At 54.6% G+C, this 21,030-nt stretch overlaps 5 protein-coding genes across 5 annotated transcripts; all 5 read left to right on the top strand.

Annotated features, from left to right (window-relative positions):
* The first annotated feature begins 1,803 nt into the window (after positions 1-1,803).
* Positions 1,804-4,371, top strand: CDEST_10841 (uncharacterized protein). Its single transcript, XM_062926997.1, has 6 exons — positions 1,804-2,780; positions 2,865-2,960; positions 3,038-3,074; positions 3,138-3,205; positions 3,302-3,702; positions 3,783-4,371. Exons 1-6 carry the CDS (start codon positions 2,664-2,666, stop codon positions 4,231-4,233), a joined length of 1,170 nt encoding a protein of 389 aa, XP_062783048.1. The 5' UTR covers positions 1,804-2,663; the 3' UTR covers positions 4,234-4,371.
* A 2,698-nt stretch (positions 4,372-7,069) lies between these two features.
* CDEST_10840 (uncharacterized protein) lies at positions 7,070-8,193 on the top strand (the record flags this gene model as incomplete). Its single annotated transcript, XM_062926996.1, has 2 exons — positions 7,070-7,576; positions 7,662-8,193. The coding sequence occupies 2 exons, from the start codon at positions 7,070-7,072 to the stop codon at positions 8,172-8,174; spliced, it is 1,020 nt and encodes a 339-aa protein (XP_062783047.1). The 3' UTR covers positions 8,175-8,193.
* A 295-nt stretch (positions 8,194-8,488) lies between these two features.
* Positions 8,489-9,643, top strand: CDEST_10839 (Putative NAD-dependent epimerase/dehydratase, NAD(P)-binding domain superfamily; the record flags this gene model as incomplete). Its single annotated transcript, XM_062926995.1, has 2 exons — positions 8,489-8,882; positions 8,991-9,643. The coding sequence occupies 2 exons, from the start codon at positions 8,489-8,491 to the stop codon at positions 9,641-9,643; spliced, it is 1,047 nt and encodes a 348-aa protein (XP_062783046.1).
* A 2,672-nt stretch (positions 9,644-12,315) lies between these two features.
* CDEST_10838 (uncharacterized protein) lies at positions 12,316-14,529 on the top strand. Its single transcript, XM_062926994.1, has 6 exons — positions 12,316-12,610; positions 12,702-12,877; positions 12,936-13,016; positions 13,077-13,108; positions 13,163-13,477; positions 13,569-14,529. Exons 2-6 carry the CDS (start codon positions 12,817-12,819, stop codon positions 14,454-14,456), a joined length of 1,377 nt encoding a protein of 458 aa, XP_062783045.1. The 5' UTR covers positions 12,316-12,610; positions 12,702-12,816; the 3' UTR covers positions 14,457-14,529.
* A 2,535-nt stretch (positions 14,530-17,064) lies between these two features.
* On the top strand, positions 17,065-20,674 carry CDEST_10837 (Putative glycoside hydrolase family 16, concanavalin A-like lectin/glucanase domain superfamily; the record flags this gene model as incomplete). The annotated part of the gene is made up of 4 exons (XM_062926993.1): positions 17,065-17,674; positions 17,743-18,011; positions 18,095-18,345; positions 18,417-20,674. Exons 1-4 carry the CDS (start codon positions 17,543-17,545, stop codon positions 20,672-20,674), a joined length of 2,910 nt encoding a protein of 969 aa, XP_062783044.1. The 5' UTR covers positions 17,065-17,542.
* Positions 20,675-21,030: the final 356 nt, after the last annotated feature.

Here is a 21,030-nt window from a genome sequence, read left to right as displayed (position 1 = left end):
CACCAGACATTTCCACCCTAGTCCGTCGTGGATTCTCCTCGTCAAGGCTCGTGTCATGTTCCATGATAGTCCGCGCGCCCACTTTCCGCGCAGTCTTCTTTTTTTTATTTTTCTTATTTTTTTTTATTTTTTTGACTCGGGTTGACGTGACAAGGGCAGGCGGGCAGCAGCTGTCAAACCGTCCGAACAGTGAGCCCGAGCTTCTACGGGTGGGCTGGAGTTCGTCTGAGGGACTGAGTGTCCGATCAAGCAAGTGTTTCTGATGGAGGCTCGCGAGTTTCCGTCACCGCGGTGAGCAAGGGAGGACGGGGGGTGGAGGGGAGCTTCGGCGAATCTTCCCTTTGACGCCGGCCCCCCCCGTCAAAGAGGTGACGAGCAAACAATTTATGAGATTGATCGCAATATCGATTCTGGGCGGTGATGGAGCAAGCGGATACATAGCCACACCGTTCGAGTCAAACCCCTTCGGAGAATAACTGCCCAGGCTGCCCGCCCGTTGAGTCGTACGATGACGTTTGGCGAGCGACTCGAGCATTTGGCGTTACCTTGGCATTTTTCTGCTCACCGGATCATCTCACTAGATGTTTTTGGGGGTGATTCCTCTACTTTCACTAGAGCACATTATCTAGATTGCCGAGCTTCGCGGGCCCCTGGACTGGGAGATGTAAGATTGCTTTCACCGCACACGTGCAGACCAGATGACGAAACACGCCGCCGTGGGGGCTGGGCTGGGCTGCTCTAAAGATGTTCGCATCACCATGTCGCGCTGCCCTCGCCCCCTTCCCCCCTTGGGCCAAATATTTGAGCATCAGCAGACTTGTACGAGATACGAGCGAGCAGGCCCCCGGCCTTGACCCCGGAAACCGTTGTTGGCTTGCTTGCGGCGCGCCGTCGATCTAGGAGGGCGCAATCTCCACAATCGGTCTCCTCCTCAATCGTTCGCACGATCTGGATGGCACGAACTGACCCGTGGCGACCGAGAGGACGATGACTTCCGGCTTACGAACCTGCTCGGTAACGCGGCAGAGGACCATACCCTCCCTCTCCCCATCCATGGCGACTGGTGATGTGGGAAGATACAACCCCCCCCCCCCCATGTATGGGGGTCTAAAGCGAGAAATTGTAGTCCTAAACTTGACTCGCCTGGTAGCTCGACCGGGGGGGGACGGGGGCGGGCGGGCAGAGTAGAAGTAGTAATAGCAGTATTCGCAGAGGCCCCTCGACGCTCACAGCATGCTTCGGAAGACCCGACGGCGCATTCTCACCATCACGTTACCCATCGTTACAGACGCGACAATGTCACGGTAGAACGCTCCCCTACTGATCATTACATGGCGGATCGACGAAGCAGACAGGAAGCTTAGGGCCCAAAAGCTCGCTGAAACGCGCGGTCTCCCAAATGATGTGCACTGTGAATGACTCGAGCTCTCGTCACGGAGCCAAGGGGGGGGGGGGGGGGGGGGGGGGGGGGGGGGAGGGCGCCGGGATATGGAGTGGTGCGTGGGCGATCCTCGCCCCCTTCGGCATTAAAAATTCGAAACCGAGAGATCGTGGGGTTGCAATCTTCCCTCGTCGCATTTCCCAGACGTCGTGATCGAGGCAAGCGAGGAAGGGGAAGGGGGGGGGGATTCTTTTCTTGTCTTTTCTTGTCTTGTCTGGTCTGGTCTGGTCTGGGCTGAGCTGATCTGTCTGCGGGCCATTCTCCAGCACGCTCGTGGCTACTTCGCAGATACTCCCATATACGATCTTAGACTCCCATGCTTTCTGGACCTGCCGGACCAACAAACACACTAAGCAGATCGCCCCCTTCGATGCGGACTACACGTGTTTGTGGAATGGTGACAACGTGGTTGATCTAGCTCATGCACAAACCAGGAGACTCCACAAATCTGACCAGGGCCTTTCCATCGGTTTGTCTGGAAGTCGTCGCTTTCTTCATTGGGACGAAAGAGGATGAATAACCTGCCGGGAACTGTTTCGTACATGTCTAGTGCAATGCCTTGCAACACCGATGGACGGTTGGAGTTGTATTCGCACGGGCATCGTCAAGGAAGACTGGACACGAGTGATCGGCACGGCCTCGTGGGCCGCCGGGGCTTCAAGCGAACCCGATGCTTGCCTACGGATTGACTTTTCTCTGTAAAGGCCATCCATCGTCCATTATACGGATACTGGGTTGCGAGAGTATCCTTGCTTGGAAAGAAGGGGGAGGAGGGGGGGGGGCGTATTATGTGTGTGGTTTGGACTGTGGAGCAGCATCCAGTACCTGCAACAACCCAACTGATCATCTCCAGTCTTATCAGTCTTCTCACGGCATATAGCAACACGTACACACGCACACGCACCAACGAAAGCAGACGCTGCGGACCCTCTCTGGTCGTCCGAGCAGAATTATATTAACTACCATATCTGCGGAACGGGTCCCTCGTCCCTCCTCCTCCTCCTCCTCCCCCCTCCACCCCTCAAGAGTCGGGTGCTTGAGAGACCCTGCGCTTCTTCTTCCGTTCTTTGTCCCCCTTCGAGAAGGGATGGAGCTTGCTCTGTTCTCGATTCTTTTCGTTTCTTCTTTGCTCTGACTCCCGATATCCTTCGACCGCCTCGAACCCCCGCCCCCCATCCTCTCAGTTTGGACCCAGACGAATGTCTGGTTGGGCTTCTTGGTCATGGCCATGGACGGAGCGACTATCCACAAGCTGCTGGGAACGGCCGACAACTCGGGCGAGCCGGAGCCGTTGGTGAATAAGCAGAGCACCGTCTTGGGCGTCGTCATCAGCTTCGCGGTTAGTCGGCCTTTGCGCCCTTGACGCCCGCGCCCCCCTCCGCTCCGGGGCACGACTTGGAGATATACTGACAGAGATCACCAGGTTTTGTCGTGGCTGTGCGTCGCGTACCGCATTCATGTGCGAGCCAAGGTGGTTCAGTCTATGGGATGGGATGATGTGTTTGTGATGTTGTCGTCGGTGCGTCATCCAACTCCTCCGAGGTCCAAGTGAACGGGGGGGGGGCATCAACTTACTCGAAAAACTCCAACTTGCAGCTATTGACAACCGCGGGTTCCGTTGCGATCTGCGTCGGTAATACAGCCATGGCTCGACTCCCCTCGCATCTTCCCTGAGATGCTGACTCTTTCATATCAGCAACCGAGTTTGGCATGGGCAAGCACATATACTACTTGTCCGCCGACCAGGTCCAGAACTACCTCCGGGTGAGCCCAAACCACCCCCCCATATCTTGTGTCCAGAGCCGGGCGTCGGAGCTCGCGTAAGCCCTCCCAACTAACACGATCGTCCTGCGACCCCAGACCTTTTACGTGGCGAACGCCTCTTACGTGTTGTCGACCGCCTTCATCAAAATCTCGCTTCTCTTCCAGTACCTCCGCATATTCGATCAGCCGTCCTTCAGCAGACGGCTCTGCATCTTCACCATCATTTTCACTTCGCTTTGGTCCCTCACCTACTCCTTTCTCGGCTGGGTCCCCTGCCTCCCCGTGAGGGCCTACTGGGACTGGTCCGTCCCGGCCACCCGCTGGGCCTACGGATCCCTCACCCCCGAGATCTTCTCGGCCACGTACGAAAGCCATTCCGCCATCAACGTCGCGCTGGACCTGCTCGTCCTTGCGATCCCGATCCCCATCTATTTCAGGACCAACGTGCCATTCAAGTCCAAACTGGGTCTGCTTGCACTTCTTGCCATCGGCATCGCGTACGTCCGTCCCCATCCTCGCGAGTCTGTCCCGTCGGGCCCATGAGCTAACGACAGAACCAACTTTCCCCCCTTTGCAGTGTCAACGGCATCTCCGTGGCCCGTTTCGTCACCATCCTGCAACACCGCAGCGCCACCTACCCCACGCTCGACTTCCCCTGGTACGCGCCCATCAGCATCGTCCTTTCCGCCGTCGAGGTCGACGTCGCCATGATCGCCAGCAGCGTCCCCATCTTCTGGCCTGTCCTGCGGCAGCGGTTCCCCGGCATCTTCGTCACCAAGGAGGTCGAGGTCACGCGCGAGGTCCGGAGGCTCGAGAGCGTCGAGCTCGACGACGACGTCGGCGCGGAGGAGGGGCGGAGGTCCAGGGTCGGCAGCGAGGCGAGCCTCCGCCAGGACAACCGCGGGGGCGAGGGCCTATACCGCGACGAGTTCATAGCGAATCAAATCGATCCTTTCAGAAAGAGCAAGAGCGTCGTCACCGAGGTCAAGGCGGGTGAGGGAGAGGACGGCGGGTGGTGGCAGAAGTAGCGATGAGCAAGCATACAGTCCGAAAGTCGAATGTCTGGTAAAGTTCCACTCGTTCTGATGCATTTAAATCTCATCAAGTTTGTTGCGTCTTCGGAGAATGAAATGATCCTCATTCGGAGTTCGTCGTGTTGATATATCCAAGATGAAAGTTCTGTTTACATATACGAGTTAACCAGATTATTCGGTGTTGCCCCCCTTTCATTAGGGATGTTTTCCCTTGGGGTGGGCTGACACAAAGTAAGTATTTGATGCCATGGCAGCCTGATAAAAGGTACCGTCTAACCGATCATTGTCCTCCTACAAACGCCTTCGATGAGTTCTGTTAAGTGCGGCTAACGCGTTGTGAGTTGCATCTATCTCCTAGTAACAGCTTATGCCGAAACCCCTAAGATGAAGTCGTTCATTTCACACCCTTCAATAAGCACATTGCCGTTTTCTGATTCTTCTCATGTGTGTTTCCCCAATTGAGGGAAGTATTCTCCGGTGATGGTGGCATCGACGGGGCATTCAGCGGCGGCGACCGGTAGCCCGGCTGTTTGTTCCGAGCATCATTCTTAACCCCATTCTCAACTGTCATTCAGATGAAGTGAGATTTCATGGCCAGTTCTCTGTCTCTTCGACCAAAATGTCTCGTTATCGCTTCGTTTTGTCTCTGTTGGAATAACGCTTGCATAGCTGTACGCAGCAGGTTAATAAGGATATCAGGGATAGGCGTTTAGGCTTTAGGTATAGACGCTTAAGACTTATTCTTACATAATAAAGCTAGCCTTATAAAATGAGGTGGTTAGAAATCGCGCGCATACACTTAGATCTTGGGAAGATTATTAATCACTTGTAGAATAACAGTCTTTGGCTCAAGTGAACATCCCATGAGCTGGGCCAGAGATAAATTCCCGGAGAAACTCACTTTTATAAGCGCCAGTGTTTTTGATTCCGAGTGTAGGCAAGTCCATTTTGACGAATACTACGCCTTTGTTTGTTCGCAATAGCAAAGGGGTCAACTTCCTCTTGTTCCTTGGACATTTTCGTTAGAACTGCTTCCTACGCAACCTGAACGACAACATTGTTCTACCCTCCTTCCGCTGGGACTTGTATAACCACCTACTTGAACGAAGCCATCTCCGCAACCCTTGTGAGCCCTTCGCGGTGACTCACAGGCGTGCCCAAAGGGTACCTCGCTTCCAGCAAAGGTTCGCAGGTGTTCGTGGCCATGCTCAAGCGTGGTTTTCAGTAAGTCAAAAAGTCAGCATTTGCCATAGGCGCATTAATGGTGCATTTCCGAAGAGCCACAAGAGTTCATGGGAAACAGTGCGGAGTGTGTGCTGATACTCGATGTTCATCCTGTAGGCATCACATTTTGCCCTTACTAGATAAGAGGACAAGACGCTTACTGTGACTAAATAACTACTTGAACAGTTTTGTTATTAGGTACTGTACCCTACTTCTCGACATCAACATGGGAACGCAGAGCAGTCCTGCCAAAGCCTACGACTACTGTCAGTGTGAGGTTCTAAAACATCGGGTTTTTACTTTTTTTTTTTGCTTTGTAAAGAGAATCGGTTGTTGTAACAGGGATGCAATGCCCTCAAAGCTGCCGATGTGGACTCATCTATGCCTTGCAAGTGAACAACGTCAGAGTTGAGCGGATAGACCACTTGTGGGCAGCTCATCAACTTCCGAGTCATACAAAACACTATGCGGATTACAGCACCAGATCGCAGCGTGCGCGACTTGGTTTTCAGACATCAGCCTAGAGGTGGAAACCCCCAAAGTTGTAAATCTGTCCTTAATGATCGGATGCAACAAAGTTAACCGGCATGGAGAATGCCGCCTTCGAGAACTTCAGGGTGTGGAGGCACAGTTGTCCGTAACATATTGGCGCAATTGCTGCCTTTGCAATTGTGCTTCTACTTTTACGATACAATATTATCGTATATAAGCACCTGCCTATGTGCCTAGGTCAGTCAAAAGTAAATCTGCATAAACAGGGACGTGGCGCAGGTTTTGCCGGGCTTTACACAGGCCTGACCGCACAATCTTAGTACTTTACCAGGTAAGCAGTGGGGGGCGTTGTCAGGTTATCAGGATTGGTGATATAGCTGTGGGCATACACAGGCACACAGGCACAGCTAATTAATTGCAGGACTTGTGCCGAAGGGTACAGAACTTCAAGACGACTAATGCTCTTGATGTACCACGCCTCACCACTCTGCTTGTCACAACCGCCCTGTTGTCCTAGTTGCTGACGCTATGACAACTCCCCCTAGGAAAATCAGGCTGACAGCTCAAGTTGTCTAACAGCCAACTTGTTAACCACAATAGTCTATCAAAGTTATCAAGCACTTTACTTGTCGATGCTCCTTTAACAAGTCATTTACCTGCTTGTTCCAACAGCTAATTTCTCAATTGCGTTAATCTAACAAACTTCCAAGGCACTTGCCCAATTTTAGCAACCTTCCAATTAGGTATATCTCGCCGAAATCTAAAAACCTTTTTGCCTATTTCGAACACCAGGTGCTCGGATTCACTGTCAGAAGCATTACCACACCTTTAATCATTCAAGCACAGCTCAGCGTTAGGAGGGCTAGGCTTATAACTGTAACAATAGCGCAAAGGTAGATCCACAATTGCAGTGCAGCAATTTTGGCTTGTATAGGGTGTTTGCACCTATCACAACATCTCTCAAGGGTTGTCCCGCTCCCTAAAATAATTCAAGTCCATTTTTGCTTGTCTTTCTTACCTACTTAAGGTGACAAGGCTGCTCATGCGCGCGGAACGCTGTATGTTCCGCGCGTCTCGCCTTTCGTCTACCAGTTGTTAGTAGTTATTCTTAATAATGGCTAAAACTTTTCACTCTTTCAAACCTTGGAACTCACGCTTTTTGCTTTTGTCTCTGCTGCTCCAAGTCTTACTAGTCGGCGCATCTCCTACAACAGCAACTAAAGCTGCCGACGAAGCCCTCGCCAAGCGAGCGAGAGCAAAGTACCCCACCTTTTCCAACGATTACGATGGCCGCGTAAAGAAGGGGGAGTATCTTATGACGCTTCTCCCAGTAGGGAACGCAGAAGCTGCAGAGCGGAATGGCGGAGCTTCTATTATCAGTCCCTTCCAGGACCCGGAAAGCCTGGTTACGTGGGGATGGACCCCTTACATAACTTGGTACCCATACGAAACAAACTTGGATGGAGATACGGAACGATTACCTGGCTTTCCTGGCTATGGGCAACTATTGGACGAGGCATTTGCAGACCCGGAGTATCGGGTAGATGAAGAACATACCGGTGTGTACCATTTTGTCCAAGACAAGACGTTTCGGAAGTGGTGGTGGTTGCGAGTAGGACAGGTAAGTGACTTTGAGCTTGAGCTGTCGTCTCATTTTCTGTAAAAAGAGTATGCAGGAATGTGCTAACTTCTTTTTCGTGTTCTAGCCGTCAGAAGGATCATACAAAAACGTGGCGAATCCACCCTCGGGCGCGTTCATTTTCGACGTCAACTACAGTCCTCGCTACGAAGTGGCCAAGAACGGCAAAGGAGACGTCCCCGACTTGGACACGCTGTCAGACATTGCCTATTTCCAGTGGCTAAGCGCGTGCGAATATAAACGAATAAGTCCTAAAACCCTCAAGGTCGTCTTCCGCGCTGGCATTAGCTACAAACCTACCTTTGATATAGCGATGCGCGCGTTGAAAGATGAGAACTATGATCGGGTTCCTGGCTGGGATAAACGAGCAGTATTCAAGATGGATAGTCGGCCGGGTCATGCGCTTCTCGGAAGTACCCATGGTGCTGGAACAGCCTGGATGCTTATCCAGCATAAAGAGAACCTTGGCATCAAAACGATAACAGAGGTTACGGTGTGGGGATCTAATGGAGGTTTTGATTTCAAGGCATCCCCGAACACTGTTCGCTTGAACTTGAGATTTGTAATTAATGATGCCTAGATCTAAGTGCACACGACACCGTCATAGAGATTCGTGGCTGGCTCCGTAAGGGGTTAGAGTGCGGATGACATTTCGGGGGGAGGGGGGGAGGTTTGTGCTCCATTTTGGTTTGGCCTAGCATTCCGCGGGTTGCCGACGGGCAAACTGATTATCTTAAAGGTGGCACATACCCCTAATACGGAACATTCGTGGTTTCGTCGCGAACACCACGTGCGTGATACCAGTTCCAATTCCGGTCCAGAGCATTCAGTCAACCTGTACAAGAAGACACTCGAGGCACAAACCTCGGGAAATCTCCAACTTCTTCCCACAGCATGACTGTCGCTCAGACTCACCTCGTCACCGGCGGCAGCGGCTTCATCGCGCAGCACCTCGTCAACGACCTGCTGCAAAGAGGTCTTCGTGTACATACAACAGTGCGTAGCCTCGGCAATGCCAAAAAAGTCGACTCGCTCAAGACGCTGCAAGAGAAATACCCGGCCGGCCAGCTGAGGCTTTTCGAGGCCGACCTGCTCGAATGGGGCTCGTTCAAAGAGGCCATGCAGGGTTGCTCGGTAGTCCACCACGTCGCGTCGCCTTTCTTGATGGCGGAGAAGATCAAGGATGGCCAGAAGGAATGCGTCGAGCCGGCGCTGAAGGGGACCCAGAACGTGTTGGCGACCGTCGGGGAAACTGAAGCTGTCGAGCGAGTTGTGCTCACATCAACGAGTAAGTTCATCCCAAACAAATACCAACAGCATCAAACTGGGAAAGATCCTGCTCCGGATTAAGCTTTCCTTTTTTTTTTTTTTTACTGATGTTCAACCGAAACCTCAGTCGGTGCCATATTCGGCGATTACGCCGACGTCCAAGATCAGATGGCAGGGATCCTGTCCGAGGGATACTTCAACGAGACCAGCACAGTGACGCACAACCCCTACCACTACTCCAAAGTGCTGGCAGAAAAGGAGGCCTGGGCAATCGCAAAGCGACAAGACCGATGGGACTTGGTCGTCATCTGCCCGGGGCTGGTCATCGGCCCGCCGCTATCCAAGGGCTCCGACTCGGGCAGCCTGTTTCTTCTCGACGAGCTTCTGCGCGGGGACCTGTTCTTCGGCGTACCCAACCTCAGCTTCGCCACCGTCGACGTGCGCGACGTGGCCGCAGCCCATATCAGGGCGGCAGAGGTGCCGTCGGCCAAGGGGCGGTACATTGTGGCGTCCAAGGAGATGGCCACGTTCGTGGACATCTCGCGGCTTTTTCGGAGACTGAGCAAGTCGACCCTGGTCCCGAATCACCAGCTGCCCGATTTTCTTGTGCGCGTAGTCGGGCCTCTGTTCGGCCTGACGCAACAATGGATTTCGAGGAACCTAGGGGTCAGCTTCATGGTGGACAACAGTCGAAGTTCCACAGAACTGGGCCTTACGTATCGACCGCTTGACGGGACGCTGACGGACTATTATCAGGCTTGGAAAGCTTTTCAGAAGTGAAAACTAAATTCATCAGTGTTCTATGTTAGACTCCCCTAGATCATATGTATTATACAACGCTGTGCGAGCTCTCGCGACGTTTGACAAGTGACTGTCACGAGCCTAGAAGGGTGTCACTGAGCCACGGAGGTTGAGGGTAATCGAAGTTATGGATGTAAGGCTTTCAAAGTTACGAGAGCCCTCCAAGGACCTATTTGGGATATCAAGTCAGGATTGAGAAGAACACGAGGGCACCGGTGGCTCCACGGAGCCCTCTCCTCAAGGCCCTCGACGGTCGACATAGGGGCCTCCTTCTCTTGAGAGCCTCAAACCACCGGTTGTTCAATCCCAACTACAATCTGAGAAGGGCTTGTCATAACAGCCACAAGCAGGATGATTCATCAGCATGTGTTATATCACACCTGCCCATGGGGCCCTAGCCAGATGATCCATCCATAAAATACCATACCATCGAGGACCTACCCTTACAGGGCCGAATTGAGCCTCGTCCAACCCTACGCCCCTTTCTTAGGCTCAATACGTATACTTCGGCCTGCTTCGCTCAACATCTAATATCATCAGCACAGCGTAGCAGAAGTCTCCTACTCGGTATCTCCCGCATTCTCGTCATTAGCGATGTCTCCAGAGACTCCCCCCACCGAGCGCCTTACTCAGAGTCCTCATACTCGTCAGTGTCCCCTAGTCCCTTCGAGGGGTCGGCGCGGCCGTCTTCTTTTGGCGTCTAAATCTGCGGCCTAAACTCGCGATTCTCCATACAAGTCACAAGAATTCCTCAACTTGGCGCAAGGTAATACTTGCTCTCTCTGGGTGCCTCGAGTATCTGCTCGAGACGATTCGCCATGTCTGCCGTCTTGGGAGTCTGCGTGGTGTTCCCAGTTGAGCTTCTGGGGATGGTTTCGGCAGCCGCACAAGCGTCCGACTTAGCAATCTCAGGACCCTTATGCTCTTAGTCTTGGTTAAAAGTGTCGGACGACTGGTAACAACGGTTTCGGCACATTTTCCCAAGCGGCTTCCTGCGCCGTCCTTGCAGGCACGGTGCCACTAGGAGAGAACCGCCATCAAGAGGCTTTGGGCGTCCTCCGCCGCGCAGCGGGTACACGGTGGATTATCTACAGAAGAACCCAAGAACAGAACTTGGGAGGTCGGTCTTACGCGACGACGCGCAGATCTGTTCGAATGGCCATTGTATCTGGCAAGGTCACTAGTTTGTCTTTTTTTCTTATTCTCCCCCCCCTTTTTTTTTGGGCCTCACCAGTGAGTGTTTTGTTTGCTATGCCGGTATAGAACCGAGTTAGCTATTGAAAAGTCAGAAATCAAAGTCGTGCGTGCTGTACTAGATAAATCATTCTTCGCCGGCTCTGCTCATAACACTGCCTTTTATCAAGGCCGTTTGGAAGAATGTGCCATCGCATGCGTGGAGTCGATTTCTATCCCACTGGAGCAGGGCTGCTCGGACTGCAAAGGAAACAGTATAGGCTCTCTGCAGGCTGCCGAAGTTCTCAGGGGGTTTAGCCCGAAGGCTCGAGGCTGCCATAGCCTCTTAGGCGCCCTTGAATGTAATTAATTTAGGGGTTTAAACCAGTCGTTGGGGGCGCCGGGGTGGGCTGCGCCGGTGGGCACTGTAATAATATATCGATCAACGATTTCCATGGAAGCGAAACTCTATTTCTTCTAATCCAACGTCCCTCAACTTCCACCCACCCACTCACCGACTTGGAATGTTCACTGCTGCCATTCCCTAACATTTGGTTTCTGCAGATACACTATTTTGGCATGTTTACAATAATGGTGGGTTGTTGCAGACAGGCTCTGGAAAGGGGCATGCCGCTTCCCGCCAAAGAGCCTGCTGTTGCTAGCCTTAGTCGAAGGTGTGCCAATGACCATATAGCCAAATTGGGCGTCGCATGCTTCTTACCGGCATGAGTGTACGACTACTTGATAAAGGCTGTCCATTGGCTGTCTGTGTCAATGTGTGGCGACAGGTTTTTGGTCCTGGGAAAAGCTTGCTGCAGGTACCTTTGCAACTCCCTGGGAGGACGCAAAGAAATCAATCATCCATCAACACCCACGTACTTGGGACTTCCAGACGTATATTCCGATTGGTGAAAAATCACAGGTTCCATCACAGAGGTGCATGGAAAAGCTCAAGCGGAAGTCACCCACAAGGTTGACTAACACTGCAGACGCTCACTACTAGCGAGGAGGTGCTGGTCCGGAGCATAATCTCCTAGCTACTGGCGTCAGCAAAGCCTGGAACGATCCAGTTTTGGCTTGACGAAGACACAGCCCGCATGTAATGTTTTGCGCGGCGGGCCGGACCGTGACAGCCCCCCTTTCCCCGGCTTGACAGTCTGACAATGGGTTCGTGGGTGGATGCCTCGATGATGACGAATCGCCCCCCATGGACCATGGGGTTCGAGCAGAATTCCTAGGACAACCTCTCTTGATCGCGTCCCTCGTCACAAAATCCCAATTCGTGGCTCAAAGTGGCTTGCGTGTCGATCCCCCGCCAGAGAAAGCCTGGCCCCTTTCGAGGGCCCAGACTCTCGGGTGGAATGCACCACCCAAGGCCGGATGACGTACGAACCGCAAAACGGTATCGCCACCCCTGCGCACATCATGAGACATGAATGATCTGATGAAACGTATTTTGGGCAGTAAAAAGTCGACGTGAATCCAAATGCGTATTCCGTGCTCGTGTGCTCATATGCCGTGCCCCCGCGTGCGCCCAAGTGCCGCATTCCCGCCTCCTCGTCATCGCAACGCGGCAGCGGGAGAAAGAAAAAAAAAGAGCAGTAGCAGCAGCAAGCAAGCAAGCTAGGCATGTATCTGGGCTTTTGGGCCGCGAAGAAACGGGGAATCTATTATGACCGCCGAGCGATGTCATCGTTCCCCTCCTCACCTCACCCTGTGTCGCTGCGTCAACATGATGCAATGTCCAACGGCAGGGGGCCGAAAGAAACATTGGTTCGTGTTGATGTGGACAGTGTCCTCGGGCCCTTTGCTATTTAGTCAAGTTCTTCATGTCTACCTCTTTCTTATTAACAACGACGTGAAGAACAGTTGAGCCTTTCTCTACACAACGCATCTGAAGTCCCTATTGAAGCCATCCAACTTCGCTGTTGGAGACCAATTAGTCCGCCTAACCAACCCATCACGAACAAGCCATCACCATGGGTGAACCGTCTGTTGTCGTCGTACACAGCGACGGAGGCGATCACAACACCGATCAAAGTGAGTTCGTCAAGCTGGAAAAGTGAATCGCAGTCGTCGTATTGACAATCACCTCTAGTTACCTCAACGATCCAACGTGCTCTGCAGGAGAGATCGAACCCTACTCCTGTACAGGATGGCCCATTGAAGCAGGTTCTTGGTAGGTTTCTCATGGACAAATACCAGAAATGATATGTTACTCACACCAACGATGAAACAGCTCACCAAGACAGCCTCTACCACTACATCAGCGTGAGTATGCTCATCAAGTCTTGAAATGTCCCGATTGCTAAAACCATTTTGCAGTGGGAGGATCCGCTTCGCACGCTGGGAACATACCTGGGCGCCTTGGGCATTCTGTTCGGGGCACACTACCTGCCCTTCACTCAATGGGCGCTCAAGGCCGGAATGACTACTCTCGGAGTCGTGTCCGCGACCGAGTTCGCCAGCCGGTCCTTCAGCTCCGATTCTATTTCCACTCGTCTTCGCCCCAAGAAATATAAGACGGTGCCCGAGTCGACTCTCAACGCCACGCTGAAAGATGTCCACGATCTTATCCAGTCGGGCGCGATTCAAGCTCAGAAGATCATCTACGGCCAAGACCTTGAGAAGACTTTCGCCGTAAGTAGCTTCCACCCCGAGTACTTGCCAACGAGTCGGCGTGTTCTGTGCAATGAAGTTCTTGGACTGACTTTGATATCCGTATCCGCAGGCCTTTATTGGGTTCGGTGCAATCTACGTGCTGATGCAGTTCCTCGCCCCATTCTGGCTGGCCGTCCTGGCCTTGACCTCGGTCTTCATCGCCCCTCTTGTCAACTCGCCTCAGGGCCGCAAGGTGGCCCATGATGCCACTGTGCGTGCTCAAGAGATTGCCAACACCACCGGAGAGATGGGGAAGGACCTCGCGCACACCAGCCAGGTCAAGGCCTCCGAGCTGTCTTCCAAGGCGCAGCAGGCTGCCTACGACGCCGGAAGGACGGCGTCGAACACGGCGCAGAACGGAAAGCAGACCGCCGCCGATTTGTCCGCGAGGGCTAGGGACAATGCTTCCAACCTCTCCGGGGCTGCCGCCCAGGGTACCAAGAACGCCGGCGCGAATATCTCGAACGCGGCGCAGGGTGGTCAGCAGACTGCCGCCGACTTGTCGTCCAAGGCCCGTGACAATACGGCCGATGCGTCTCGCTACGCCGGTGAGCAGGTCGGAGGCCTGCAGCAGGCCGGCGCGAACGCGCTCGAGAGTGCGCGGGGTTCCCTCGGATCGGTTTTTGGCCAGGCCAAGCAGAATATTGGTGGCGATTCGGACGGGAACTACACGCATGAATCTTCCCGCAACGCCTCGCACAGCAGAGACGGGACCACCGGCGAGGACTACTCCCGGGGCCAGTCTGGAGTCAGCTCCGACGGATCGGCCAGCAACACGCACGACTATTCTCACAATGTCTCGCACAGCGGAGACAGAGCTACCGGGGGGGCCTATCCCCGGGGTCAATCTGGACTTAGTAACGACGGATCAGTGAGCAATGCGGCGCACTCGTCTCACAGTGTTGAGGCGCCTGTAAGGCTCTCTGCCGCTGATGAGGTAAACAGGCGTGCTGTCTGATCAATGAATAGTATTGTATTACTAGCTGTACTCAATTAATCTATTTTAATCGTATTATCTGCAATTCATGTCGTAAAGAGTTGAAACTGGAGGCTTAGTTCCGCTGGATTTTCCAAGCCTGGTTATTATCTTGCTCTTTGTTGAGACAAAAAAAAACCCCGATGATAATCTCAACTACTGGAATTCGAATTATTTTATTCGTGAGAGTGAATGTAGTGTGATAACCAACTATCATCATAGTGAACGTGGTGTACTTGGGGCACGGGGGTACTGGACATAGAACGAATACAAAACGGACACTCACCGACAGCCTCACCGTTGCCGGCAACTGGGACAATTACAGCAGCGAGCGTACACGAGAATGCTACGCAACGTTAAGGACAGCTCAAATTGAGGCAAAAAGCCGACCGATGCTTAAAACAGTCCACACTTGGAGCAATGCCGTGGCCAGGGGGGGGGATTTCCTAGGTGAGCACACAAACCCCGCCGGACAGCGTGATCTAGACGCTTAAACGGCGGGCTCACTCGTGAAGAGGGTTTGTGCAGTACCGCGATCGTCGCCGCAAAGACATCGTCAGTGCACGTTCAGCGCAAGATCTGCTCAGATCAGCAGTGCTTTATCCGGGCGGGTGGGAGTTAAGCGGGATCGCGATGTGGCTAGCGGGAGGGAGCCCCTCTGCTTGATGGAGTGGAAGAGCATCGGTAGCAGATGGAGTGAATCGTGATTGGTCACAGTCCTCATCCGAAATATACCCCAAACGTCCTTTGAGATGGTAGCAGTCGATGTTCTCGGGAATACCTGAGATGGCTGGCTTAATCTTGTGCAATGGGCGCGGCTCCATGGGTGGGTATAACAACATGCTGCGTGTCGAGCTCTCTCTGCATTCATCAAGTGAGAGAACATGTTAGATAAGCAATAGGGAATGCATCAAACCCACGGCTATTGCCGCCAGCGTTCTATTCCAAGACTTCAATTCAACGCCCCCTTTCTACTGAGGCGCAGCCCAGTACGATATTGTCGACAACCAGGCCTGAAGGCTCAAGAGGGACGTCGCTTGCCCCTCCGCAATTCTCAAATTCGGTCAAGTATCAACAAAGAAGGAGATGAGGGAGGACCAAATTAGTACGCGGGCAACCAGGGATCAGGTCCCAACTGGGGACTATGCAGCAGACGACTTATAACCGAGGCCAAAGGCGGAGTAAGAACCCACCAAGCGATATCAAGCGAGGGACCGCCCGTCCAATGTTTGCCAACAGGTAATCACCAAGAACCACCAAAGACGGTTCCCGAATCGTCGGGCAAGATGGTTTCTGAGGATAGGATCCTCGTCGTGCTCGATGCGTTTTGTGCAGTAGTAGTCTTCGTCGCCTTACGGGCTGCTCCGTAACGGAGAACCCATGGAAGAAGGAAACCCACCGACTTGAAATCCCCGTGCCGCTTTTTTTTATAACCCTCGCTCTTCTCGGTTTACTCCACCAAAGCAACCCCTCCGCTAACACGGATTGGAATACGAAAGCCGCTGCTACGCCGCGAGGACGAGGGAAAACCGCAGAGAGCCCTGGAGGACCATTTTCTCGTTTGGACGTTCTCCGAAACGCCCCCCTGCGCGGGACACAATGAGAAAGGACCACAACACAACACCTATTATGCCCACCTCGTTGGTGTGCATAAAACGGCCGGAATCTCGGCAACTTGGCTGGATTCAACATGTGTGCAAAGCAGTCAGACCTGTCTGTAGTCAGACCTGTAGACGGTCAGTCCGCTCTGCAACGCGGCTAACAGGAGATCTGGACGCCGTTGACGTCGATCCATAGCCCGTCCCTTCCTTAGTAGCCTTTGGCTGGCGGTATTCAGAAAAGACACAGACTGGAAAGAGTGTGCGCTGCCGCCCGGTCTAGATAGTTCGATGCCACGACGCAGAAGATCCTCTGCCAATCATGCCTCGAAGGGCGACAGCACCATCAGAGATCTCGGCGGCTTGAACGATATCCCCTGTCTAGCGCGGGCGAATGGGCCGGACTGGGAAGAGGAGGAGAAAAAAAAAGAGGAGCGCCGGAATCTCATCCGCCCACCGACGACTACTCCTCTTCCTAACAGGGGTCCCGTCCAGGACCTGGGCCACCAAGGCCCCGTTCTCGCATGTCAGACCAGGGGGGGTGGATATGGATGGGGCAAGGGTGGTCTAAACCAGGCTTAAGTCTTACATGTGCCTCCACATCATTGGCCTCGGGACGGTCACCCTCATCGGCCTTCGCGCGGGCTGTGACTGAGCCGCCAGCCAACCGCCGTGCCGTGCCTGGCGTCCAAGTCCGAATGCTCTTTAGTGCCTTGGTTGGCGTGTTTGAGAAATTCGGGCTGCTCTGGGGAGTTGCAGAAAGTTGTTTCTCGTTCCCACCCACACGTGTGTATACATATGTATGTATGTATTGTACTTTGTACGTCTCTTCTGTGTGCACACATGCAGAGAACCATGGGGTGGAACCGCTCGTCCTTGCGTATGCCAGGCACACGAACGACCAATGCATAGCCAAACCCTTGGGGACATCATCCGGTCTTGTAAAGGGGGGCTGAGTTCTAGGTCGTCCCCATCTCCCCTGAACGAACCACCGGTTTTGAGGCCGGCTCACCAAGACCTCGTCCGGGGGGGCCCTAAGGCCCAATGAGCACGAGATTGCTGGAGAGGCAGGCCTGCGGTCGAACCCCTGAGGGAATCTCATCTCGTGGCCCTACGGATGAATCGTATGGCCAGGAGGGAAGAGTCTCTGGTCCGATATAAGAAGCGATGGGTAACCCCCCCATGGGATCAAGCGCCCTGCGCATCTAGGCCCCCTACCCTCTCTTCCATCTCACCCTCTTTCGAGATTCCTCTTTCGGTTTCTTATTCACTCTCTTTTTTCTTAAAACCAAGTCTTTGAGGTCCCTTTCCCCTCTATTCACTCTTTCTAGTGTGGAAAGATCTCATTCACTCGTTGTTCGTAGTGCTTTTGCGTGTGCTTCGGGACTTGCTCACGTCACAGCCGTTTCCCGTAGCCCTTTTTCCGTTTCTGTTTTTTTTTGTTTCCCCAAAAGATTATTTTAGCCCAACATGGCCCCTTCACTCTTCTCGACGCTCTCTTCCGTCCTCCTTCTTACCTCTTCGGTATCGGCCCATAAGTCCTACCAGGTCGTGGACAGCTACGACTCCACAAACTTCCTCGACAAGTTCGGCTTCTTCGTCGTATGTATCCAGTCCCGGCCCACCAGCGTGATCGAATAAGAGAGATCGCTAAACAACATGCTTTCTAGAGCGACCACTCGAGCTCAAACTACAACGATGTAGACCCCACGGGCGGATATGTTTCCTATAAGTCTGCCGAGGAGGCCCAGAGCATGGGTATTCTGAAGACCGTCGGCGAGGACTTGTACCTCGGCGTCGACTCCAAGTCCGTCCTCGACCCCAACGGCATCGGCCGCAGCAGTGTCAGGATCGAGAGCAAGAGCAAGTACAAGCAGGGTCTTTTCATTGCGACTTTCTCTCACCTACCCAAGCCCGTCTGCGGTGCCTGGCCTGCTTTGTAAGTCCCTTTCAAGCTTTTTTTCCCGTTGATTTATGCGTATTTGGAGTGCCTTTTTTCTGACTGTTTCACTACTTTAACAGCTGGACCGTCGGTAATCCCTGGCCCGATGCCGGTGAGATTGACATCGTCGAGACCTGGAACGAGGACAACGTCAACAAGGTCGTTCTCCACACCGACGAGAGGATCGGCGAGTGCCGCATCGACGGCAAGGGCATGACCGGAACCGTCAGCAAGCCGAACTGCGCCAACTTCGCCGTGGGCCAGGCCGACAACGAGGGTTGTGCCGGCCTCGACCCGGCCGCGCCCTTTGGATCCGCCGAGGGCGGCGTTTGTAAGAATCCCGCACCACACATGACCAACTTCCAAGCCGTGATAAATTTTGGGCTAACTCGCCGTTTGTAGATGCCATGCAATGGACCGACGATGCGATCAAGGTTTGGGGCTTCACCCACGCCAACGTTCCCGCCGACATCGCTACCAACCCCAACCCGGAGAACTGGGGCGTTCCGAGCTTTACCACTAGCACATGCGCCGCAGACAAGCTCTTCGGAGAGGCCAAGCTCGTGATGAACATCAACCTGTGCGGCGTGGCCGGGCAGGATGGCATCTGGGACAGCTGCAAGGCCAAGGCCGGGGGCGCTACATGCAAGGAGTGGGTTGCGAAGAACCCGGCCGCCTTCGCCGAGGTGTACTTCCAGCTCAAGTCCGTCAAGGTCTACAGCCTCAAAGAGGCCGAGGCGACTCCCAGCTCGGTCATCTCCAGCCAGCTCGCTTCCACTGCTGTTGCTTCCACTGCTGCAGAGACCACTGTTGTTTCCACCTCTGCTGCTGCGGAGACCGCTGTCGTCAGCTCTGTCGTTGTGTCCTCCGCCGTCGCTTCTGAGAAGCCCGTCGAGACCGTCTCGGCTTCGGCCTCCGCTCCGGCCTCCACCTCCGTCATCGCTTCCGAGAAGCCCATCGAGACCCCCATCGAGACCCCTGCTGAGAGCCTGACCACCCGTCTCGCCACGTCCACCGTCTACGAGACCAACATCAAGACCATCACCTCGTGCGCGCCCGAGGTCACCAACTGCCCGGCCAAGGACACCCCCGTAGTCGTCACCGAGGTCGTCCCCGTCACCACCACGATCTGCCCCGTGTACGACGTTCCGACCCAGCTGACCATCTCCAAGACTGAGGTCGTCACCGTCACCTCCTGTGCCCCTGAAGTCCCCAACTGCCCCGCGAGGACCTCGACTCTCACGACCCAAGAGATCATCCCCACGACGACCGCCATCCCCGTCGAGAGCTACGTCCCGCCTAAGCCCACTGCCGACAAGCCCGTCGTCACCGTCAGCTCGCAGAAGCCTGTTGACGATGTCACTACCGCCCTGACGACCTACAAGACCAACATTGTCACAATCACCTCCTGCGCGCCCGAGGTCCCCGACTGCCCTGCCAGGACCTCCACCATCATCACGAGCGAGGTCATCCCCACTACCGTCCCCGCCGTTCCCGCCACCACCGAGGCCGAGAAGCCCGTCGTCACCGAGGAACCTCCCGTCCAGATGACCACGTACAAGACCAACATCGTTACTATCACCTCTTGCGCGCCCGACGTTCCCAACTGCCCGGCCAGGACCTCGACCGTCATCACCAGCGAGATTGTCCCGGCGCCCACGACTGAGGGCGAGAAGCCTGTCCCCGTCACCACCGAGGTCGAGAAGCCCGTTGTCACGGAGCAGCCTCCCGTTCAGATCACGACTTACAAGACTAACATCATCACCATCACTTCCTGTGCTCCCGACGTCCCCAACTGCCCTGCCCGGACTAGCACCATTGTCACTAGCGAGATCGTGCCTGTTCCTACCACCGAGGTCGAGAAGCCCGTTCCTGTTCCTACTACGGAGGGAGAGAAGCCCGTTCCCGTGCCCACGACCGAGGCCGAGAAGCCGGTCCCCGTCACCACGGAGATCCCCACCGTCCTGACGACCTTCAAGACGAACATTGTCACCATCACCTCGTGCGCACCCGAGGTCCCCGATTGCCCCGCCAGGACTTCTACCATCGTTACTAGCGAGCTCATCTCCACGACGGTGCCCGTCCCCGGCGTCCCCGGCAAGCCCACCGACGTCTCTCAAAACCCGCCGGTCCCCGGTACCGAGAAGCCTGCGACCACTCCCGCCGTCCCCGGCAACGGCGAGCCCATCACCACCCCCGCCGTCCCCGGCGGCGAGGAGCCCGCCACAACCCCGGTTGCCCCCGGCAAGCCTACGACTCCCGCCCCCGAATACTCTACCATAAGCAAGGACGAGCCCTCGGCCCCAGGCTCTCCCAAGCCTTCCAACCCCGGCGCCGGCGTCCCCACCGTCGGTGTCCCCGTGCCCGGCGAGACCACTTCCGCGCAGAAGCCCGTCCCCGAGACCCCCGGCGTCCCCGCGACCGACGTGGCCACCGCCACCGCTCCCCCCGCCGCGCCCACGACTCTGGTCGTCGCCCCGTCGTCCCCTTACAACGGCACTCTGACTACCGCCCGCATCCCCGTCGGCACCGGCGTCACCGCGCCCTGCATCGGCGCCGCGTGCCCGGCCACCACCACCGGCCCCGTCCAGGCTGGCGCCGGCAAGGTTGGCTCAGGAGCCTTCCTGCTGGCCGCCGCGCTGGCCGCCCTGGCCATCTAATAGGGAACCAGTAACAGATGATGGAGTGGTTTTTAAAATTTCCTTTTATTCTGAGTTTCCCTTCCCTGTATGTAGATATGGTTCGTCATAGAGCGCATATACCCTTCGGTTATCTTAAGTAGCTCGGTTCGCGAAACCCGGTCCGAGTGTACTATCCAAAGTTTTACAAAATTCTTGCTCGCCGTCAAGCTGCTTCAGTGATCGCGTGGATTGTAGTTGGTGTTGATTTTGGCTGTGATGTTGAACTACCAAGGTTGATACTTCAGTTGCCACTGCCATTATCCATAATTCGAGGCCAAAGTGAGTCGTAAAGGAAGCAAGTAGCAAAGCAGCTGATAAATGGAGGCTTACACATG

The sequence above is a fragment of the Colletotrichum destructivum genome, chromosome 7 (genome assembly GCF_034447905.1).
Source record: "Colletotrichum destructivum chromosome 7, complete sequence".
NCBI lineage: Eukaryota > Fungi > Ascomycota > Sordariomycetes > Glomerellales > Glomerellaceae > Colletotrichum > Colletotrichum destructivum.
Note: the sequence above shows the minus strand (reverse complement) of the source record. Positions and strands in the feature narration are given on the sequence as shown.